We start from the raw sequence: 7,306 nt of genomic DNA, 5'->3' as shown, positions 1-7,306 counted from the left end.
TTTTTATTAGTTTTTTTTTTTTTTTTTGGCATTTTCAATTAAGAAAGCTTTTCTTGGACCAATTTGAAATTCTTGAAAGAAATTGAAAGTATTATTAATTTTAGAAAAAAGTATTTTACGATGTCTAATTTTATTACCTTGATCGAAGATAATTTACTCTTGATTAAAAATATAGAATTTTTAAAGCTGAGTAAATTAGCCTTGGAACGAAAATTTTTTAAATCCAGACAACTCGTTCTCTTAACATAATATTCTTTTTTGATCAAGAATATTTTTTTAATGTTTAACCCTAGCACCCTACACTATCCAGATTTAACAAATCTATTACACAGGGGTTACGTGCACCCCAATATTTTACATCAATATTATTAGATGAATTTTTTTCGTGTAAAAACGTTTTTTTTTTTATTTTCATCGACAGAGTGTGAAAAATTCCGAGGTCTATTGCAAAATTACAAATAACTTAATTTTCTTTAATAAAAATGCAATTAATAACATAAAAAAAATTTTTTTTTTCCTATAGGGAAAAATATATTTTCGTGCAAATTAAAGAAGATATTCATAAATTTTTTCCAAGTATTGTTTAAATGATTTCAGCGTTTTGTACCGAAGAAGAAGGTCAAAACAACATGTGAAACATTCATGAGTTAAAAATTCGAAAGACGTAAAAATTTTTTGCCAATAATGAATTTCATTCAGGTTCGATATGATAAAAATAGTGGGGTTAGGCTAACCCCAAGGTTTTTTAAAATCTTTACTTAGTCACTTCTAGTCGACAACTGTAATTTCTTTTCTAAATGAGTTCCTCTCCTAATGCGATAAATGTCGTGACTCTACCACTAATACAGCCAAAACACCAAGGTTAGAAAAATTTTGTAGGGTTTGGAGAACCCCTGTGTATGGTGCTAGGATTAAATAAAAAAAGTTCGGAAATGATAGTGATGTCGAGTTTACAAACCTTACACCCAAATGTATTAGACAATAGAAATTTTTTTAATTATTCTTTTATACTTTTGGATTGATTTGTCCCTTCGAAGTTCAGTAGTATGCATTTATTATACATATATGTTCGATTTATTATTCAAAGTATACGCAATTATTGCTATAAAGTATTTTGCTTGAGTTTTAGGATGATAGTTCACGCTCGCGGGACAGGAACCAGACATTCATGGGATCCGATTTGCCTTTCATTGAAACTGGTCCACGATATTCCAGCAGAAACTGCGGATCTTGGTTCTCCGGCATACACAGATACCTAAAAAAAACATTTTGTGTGAGTAAAACAATTAAAATTTTTGTCATTTGTATTTTCATAGTCATGCTTAAATTAATAAAAATCATAAAATAAAAACTTACTGAACTTAAAACGAAAATTCTTAAAAATAACACAAAAAACCACGACTGAATTTTGTTAAAAATTTTATAGATAAAATTTAAAAAAATCCATAAATTGATTAAAAAATTAAAAACTAATACCTAACAAAAGAAGCCCTTGGTACGCGAACTCTAATTAAATTATAGTCCCCGACGTAAATTCGCTTGTTTACTTTTCTGGTATACTTCACTCAGTGAACAACCGAGTCGTGGTTTTATTCCTCAAAACTTTTATTAAAAATAAATTACAAAACAAAACAAGAATAAAAATGGAAGTGGTTATTGACTGTTATTTTGACAAACTATTTGAAAACATGCAGCGCGACTATTTGGTATCGCGTCACAAAAGACGACAACTAGTTAAATATTTTTCCGATGTGATAAATAGCTCCGCTGAAGGTAAAACTTAAATCATAAATAATAACTTATGATTTATTACACTGCAATGTTTTTTTTATAATTCATGATAAATTTTTCCCGGGAAGTCTAGATTTCTAACTTAAAAAAATTATTTTTAATGCACTGATAGACGAGTTTATTAATTGTTAATCAATTTATTTATGAAAAAATAACTTATAAATTGATCAAGTATAAGTAATTATTTTATAACTTTTAATAAATTTTTTTTTTATATAAATAATACATTTATTAATAGTTAACAAATATTTATTGATAGTTAATGAAAATCTTTAGGACTGATTGTTTCTCGCAGGCGATATTACATTAATAATTTATACCACAAAAAAAATATTCTGTAATGCATAAATATCACTCTTTATTATTTGTTTTATTCGTGACATTTGTTTATAAAAGAAAACTACTTATTAATCTACGTGATTGATTAGAATTTACTATTTATTAAAGTTATGGGGTCATAAAAATTTCTAAATAGAATTTCGACATTGATTTTTTATTCAAGGCTCAAAATAAATGTTTATCAATAGTTTAAAAGTATTTATCAACAGTCAACAAATATTTATTATTCACAAATAAATATTTATTAGCAGTTTTAATATTGTGTTCAATAAAAGATTTATTAACAGTTAATTAATATTTTTTAACTATTAACAAACATCTATTAAAAATATTGATAAAACTTATTTGATGATTGATTCATCAACTGTTGATAAATATTTACTATTTTATCTAATGTTTAAGAATCATTTGTTAACAGCTATAGTAAAGCTTATTTAACATCGGAAAATTCTTCCTTTAATGTAGGGTAAAAAATTGAGTAAATTTTTATTAAAAATTCTAATTTTTTTTCATTTTTCAAAATAGCCTTATATTTTTCCCTAAAAAAGTAGCACAATTTTCTTAATTTAACTGGTGGTTTATTAACTATTGATAAATATCTATTAAATCATTAATTGTTAAAAAATTATTCATTGACAATTAATAAAGTTTATTAAATGTCAACAAATTTTTTTATCAGTGAATGCATTCATTTACTATTTAAATTACCAAAAAAATTTTCGTACCAGCTGAAAATTTGGACACTAGCGACGTCTGTGAGCGGATTGTAATGTCGGCGCTGCGTTACCACAACATAACCATGTCTGAAAACGGTTCAGTGTGTCTGCTGGGTAAATTCCACAACATTTTGTACGTAGCCGCAAAACTGTGCTACGACTGGAACCTAACTAACAATATAATAGTCTCCCGGTTGCTCAACGACATTTATTACTGCGAGCAAACCTTCGAACGGATATTTGTGGGCGCAATCTTTGGGATTCGCGTGACGCATTTTTTGTCCGGTTGGAAAAGCGATTTTGAAGACCGAGAGGAAAATTTGCGCGCTTTAATATATTTCTTAGACCACGCCATCATCGGAAGACTTGAATACACATCAACGGCAGCAGGAATAAAGAGAAGATTTATTGACGTGCCCATGGAGTCTTACGGACAAGTGCTGCCTCTGAGAGTCGCAATCCAAAATGGCGCGCCTGACATCTTGTTGATCATGTTGAGGTACGGCGCGTCGACTGAATCTGACACTTTAGCGCCTTCTCCGCTGGAAATTTTGCTAACAAAATTAAATGAGTATGACATGAAGGAAGAAAATAGCGGAGCAGTGAAGGAAATTCCAGAAAATTTGGTTACTTGTATGAGGTTTATCCTTCGAACCGTTCCAACGGCAACTGTTAAGACTCCGGAACATATCGCGAACTCTTGTGGTTTAACGCATGTTAGTTTGTATGAACAGTACCCGCAATTAGTAGAGAGAAATTTGGTGGCGAAGGAGAGAAGTGGATTAGTGCCACCGGAGTTGAGGCATCTGTGTCGATGCTGTATTAGACAAAGGTTGTTTGAAAATTGGGCGCTGCCTCATGGTATTAAAACTTTGCATATTCCGAGGGGGTTACAAAGTTATCTTGATTTAATGGCTGACTAAGACTTTTTTTTTATAATTATAAAACAAATTGATTCGGGTGAGAAATCAATGTATGCAGGTATTGAATTTTATATAAAAATTTGGAGGTGAAAAATAGCTTATAGATGTTTGGAATTGAATTATACGGAACTTTTTATAGAAAATTGAAAATTTTTTTTTAATAGTTTTCCTAAATTTTTTTTTTATTTTTGACCTTACTCAGAATTTTAATTTTATAAAAAAGATTTTTATTGATAAAAAAAAAAAATTTATTAAATTTTCAGTCAAAATTCTGGGTAAGATTGTATGATAAAATGTTAAGAAAATTTTTACATAAAAATACAATAATGAAGTCATTTTGAACAAAATTTTTGTTTAAAAAAATTATGTAGTTTTTCTATTCGAATTCTTAGAAATTTTTTAAAAAATTATTCAAACAAACTTTTTTTATTTTTAATCCCAGAATTTTGATTTTTTCAAACATATTTCTATAGAAAATAAAAAAAAATTTTCTATAAAAACAAATTGATGTGATTTTATAAAAAAATTCTCAATAAAAAAAAATGTGATTTTTTTACTGTAGCTTGTAGAATAATTGTGAAGTCTAAAAAAATTCTAATTAATAAAACAATAACTCTGTAAATTAAAAAAATTGTAAAAAATAATAAAAAGAGAAGAATTATACAAATTTAATAAACTTTCCATTAAAACTAATAATCTGTTGGACTTAATGCCCTGATGTAATATACAAAATACCGTAACAGTAATTACTCATTTCATCTGATTACTTGGTACAAGTTACAAGTTACAATAAATAGTTATTTTCCTTTCACCCAGGTATTATCTCACATAAAACCAAACAAATTATTTCTCCGAACAACACACAACGTGTAAAGATCAAAATTAGATCCCGAATCAAAAACAAAATTAGTTTAAGTCCCGTCAATAAATTATAATAAATAAAAATAGTAAGAAAAAATAATATAACAAATAAAATAAATAAATCCAAACCTGTAAGCGTCTTCAGAGACATTTATTTTTCCTGGTTCGCCGGTAGTTTCCGTTCTACTTGTAAGATTGACGGTATTACCAAACAGGCAGTAACGTGGCATACGGTGTCCGATCACTCCCGTAACAACTTCACCGCTGTGGATACCAATAGTGATTTTCTGCGAATTAATCATCTCGTTACGGTACATACTCTATATCTGTCTCTACTTATACTTCTACTTGTACAATGTACATATATTTCTACCTCTCTCAACTCTCAGCACCGTGGTACAGTACTATACTCAGTCTCTTTAAAAAACGATCTGGAATGAATTAAATGGTTGATGTGCTTTCTCCATACACGTCATCGTAACCAACCGTAAAATGAATAAATAAAAAATCTGTCGCGTAAAAACGTACAAATCACAGCAATGTTATGTGTTGTGTGATAAAATGATTTATTTAAGCCCAGTAATTTATTTAAGTCCACAGTCCGGAGAGTTGAGGTTCATGTATACTGTATGTAATGCTGAAGGTTTTATATTTAATAAAAAATTAACATACCACTGGCTCTCCATCTATCTGGACCTCGTCCGCGGCTAAATCCATCATATCCAAGGCGAGCCGAGCTATGCACCGAGCGTGGCTCCGACATGGCTCTGGTAACCCGCTGACCGCCATGTACTTGTCACCGACCGTTTCTACCTGTATGTAACATATTTTTTATTCTCATTATTGATTTTTTTTTCTTTTCTTCTTCTTTTTTTTTTTTTTTTATTTTTTATAGATTGGAGAATTTTAAATTGAAGCTTATTCTTCAATGAAAAAATTTGATTATTTTTTTTAAATTTTATTTGATAAAAAAATTTTTCGTTTTAATTTAAGGCAATGAAACTTTTCAAAATTAACAAAGTTCAAAATTTTATTGCAGTAACAATTATTTATTGCAACTCAAATTTAATAGTTTCTTTCCCAATAGATTTTGAAAGAAAAAATAACAATAACATTTTAAATTGACTAAAAATATTCTTTAAAATAAATTTCTGTCTTATCCTTTTGAATGGTTTTTTAAATTCAAAAAATTTTTAAAAAATATTCGTAGATACAAATGTACAAATAACAAATTAAGAAAAGTGTAAAAATAATAAATAACATAATAATTGGTAAAGTACCTTATAAACGTTAGGATTTTTTTTAGGATCAGTGAGTACGTCAAAATGAATATACAGTTGGTTGAGCATATTAACAATCTTCATAGCTCCACTTGAGTCTGTGTGGGCGGCACAGTGAGTGCCAAAACCAACGATACCAGAGAATAATAATGTGACACAGTCATATCGTCGTGCTGGCACTGGTCTCGAGTGTCGCAATTCATTTGCCACAGATATCGGTAGAACTGAGTACAGCAAACTGTTTAGATAAATTTTATTTTTATCATTATTATTTTACCCTCCAATAAATGACTTGTTTAATTACACACTTCATAAAGTTAATTATTGAAAATTTTATTTTATTGTACTCCAGAAAATTCAAATGAAATGACTAATGTAAATAAACTAGATTAAATTGAATTTGAAATTAATTTTATGAAACGCTACTGCTCCTGCTTTTAGATTAGTTTATATTTAACTTAATAAATTATAAATTACATATTTACCTGTCAGTTTTCTGCTTCTCACCATCAAGTTCGCGGTACGTCTGCTGCAGCTTGTCAGTCAGAAGCTCCAGATTTCTCGTTAGTTTGTAATCTGCTTCAAATTGTTCCGACATCAAAACTAGGTCCCTCGTTGCATCGTGAAGTGGAATATCACTCAAGTACAACCCGCGTCTAGTTTTAAGAACATTTTTTATTGTTATTTAATATTTTTATAAGCTTGGTAATTTTACATTAATAATATATTAAAATCTTTCTTTAGAGGCACGAAGAGATTAATCGTTTCAGGAGCGAAAACTCACTTCATTAACAGTGGAAAAGTTTAAAAAATTTGGATATGCATGCATACACTAATGAAAAAAATACGTTGATTCGAGAGGGAAAATTTTGAACCAAGATTAACGTTTTTTAGAGTTTAATCAAGCTTCAATCAAGTAAAATTTACTTGAATTAAGAAAAAATTCTGCGTGAAAGAATTTATCTGCTTAATTCAAACTTATTAACAATTTTAACAATTATTAAATACAAAAAAAACCCCCCGCTCTTTTGATTTTAAAAACGCTATTTTTACCAATAGTTCTACTCTTAACTTAAAAAAAAAAATCTAGATAAAGATTTATTTCTGATCTAAAAAAATAAGTTTAAAAATTGATTATTGGATAAGTTTTAATTATTTACTGAAGAAGTACATTTTTTACAAAATTGTATCTTTCTAAAACGTACTGTACTTGTTTTAAAACAATAAGACACTATCTAGAAATTTAAATTTATGAACTTAAACTGTAAGAAAAAAAATTACTCAATCCAAGAAATTCATAAATCAATTCAAGAAAATTAAACAATGAGAATAAAGGGAGTAAAGTTTGCCAGTTAAGAATTGAATCAATTCGACCATTTATTTTACTATTTTCAAA

At 28.4% G+C, this 7,306-nt stretch overlaps 2 protein-coding genes across 3 annotated transcripts in view; one reads left to right on the top strand and one right to left on the bottom strand.

Annotated features, from left to right (window-relative positions):
• Positions 1 to 972: 972 nt before the first annotated feature.
• Positions 973 to 7,306, bottom strand: part of LOC123272213 (guanylate cyclase soluble subunit beta-1) — a 34,758-nt gene continuing 28,424 nt past the window's right edge. Inside the window, 5 exon segments of the mRNA XM_044738914.1 lie at positions 973 to 1,255; positions 4,760 to 4,917; positions 5,303 to 5,443; positions 5,911 to 6,148; positions 6,396 to 6,566. Of these exon segments, the coding sequence (XP_044594849.1) occupies positions 1,126 to 1,255; positions 4,760 to 4,917; positions 5,303 to 5,443; positions 5,911 to 6,148; positions 6,396 to 6,566 (838 nt within the window). The 3' untranslated portion in view covers positions 973 to 1,125.
• LOC123271560 (ankyrin repeat and SOCS box protein 17) lies at positions 1,196 to 3,966 on the top strand. 2 transcript variants are annotated; one of them, XM_044737930.1, is made up of 2 exons: positions 1,196 to 1,273; positions 2,859 to 3,913. In XM_044737930.1, the coding sequence occupies exon 2, from the start codon at positions 2,900 to 2,902 to the stop codon at positions 3,767 to 3,769; it is 870 nt and encodes a 289-aa protein (XP_044593865.1). In that variant the 5' UTR covers positions 1,196 to 1,273; positions 2,859 to 2,899; the 3' UTR covers positions 3,770 to 3,913. The 2 variants fall into 2 exon arrangements, with proteins under 2 accessions (XP_044593865.1, XP_044593864.1); XM_044737929.1 differs by lacking the exon at positions 1,196 to 1,273 and adding an exon at positions 1,503 to 1,773 and having other exon boundaries at positions 2,859 to 3,966.

This window comes from Cotesia glomerata, linkage group LG9, assembly GCF_020080835.1.
Source record: "Cotesia glomerata isolate CgM1 linkage group LG9, MPM_Cglom_v2.3, whole genome shotgun sequence".
Classification (NCBI taxonomy): Eukaryota; Metazoa; Arthropoda; class Insecta; order Hymenoptera; family Braconidae; genus Cotesia; species Cotesia glomerata.
The sequence above is the reverse complement of the archived record's forward strand: the minus strand, read 5'-3'. Positions and strand labels throughout refer to the sequence as shown.

What these genes read in the sequence shown, in the direction of transcription:
- LOC123271560 (XM_044737929.1), top strand. Translation starts at nt 1,644, where the DNA reads ATGGAAGTGGTTATTGACTGTTATTTTGACAAACTATTTGAAAACATG. An exon ending in GATAAATAGCTCCGCTGAAG is followed by an intron (nt 1,774 to 2,858) that starts GTAAAACTTAAA and finishes TTTTCGTACCAG; the next exon opens with CTGAAAATTTGGACACTAGC.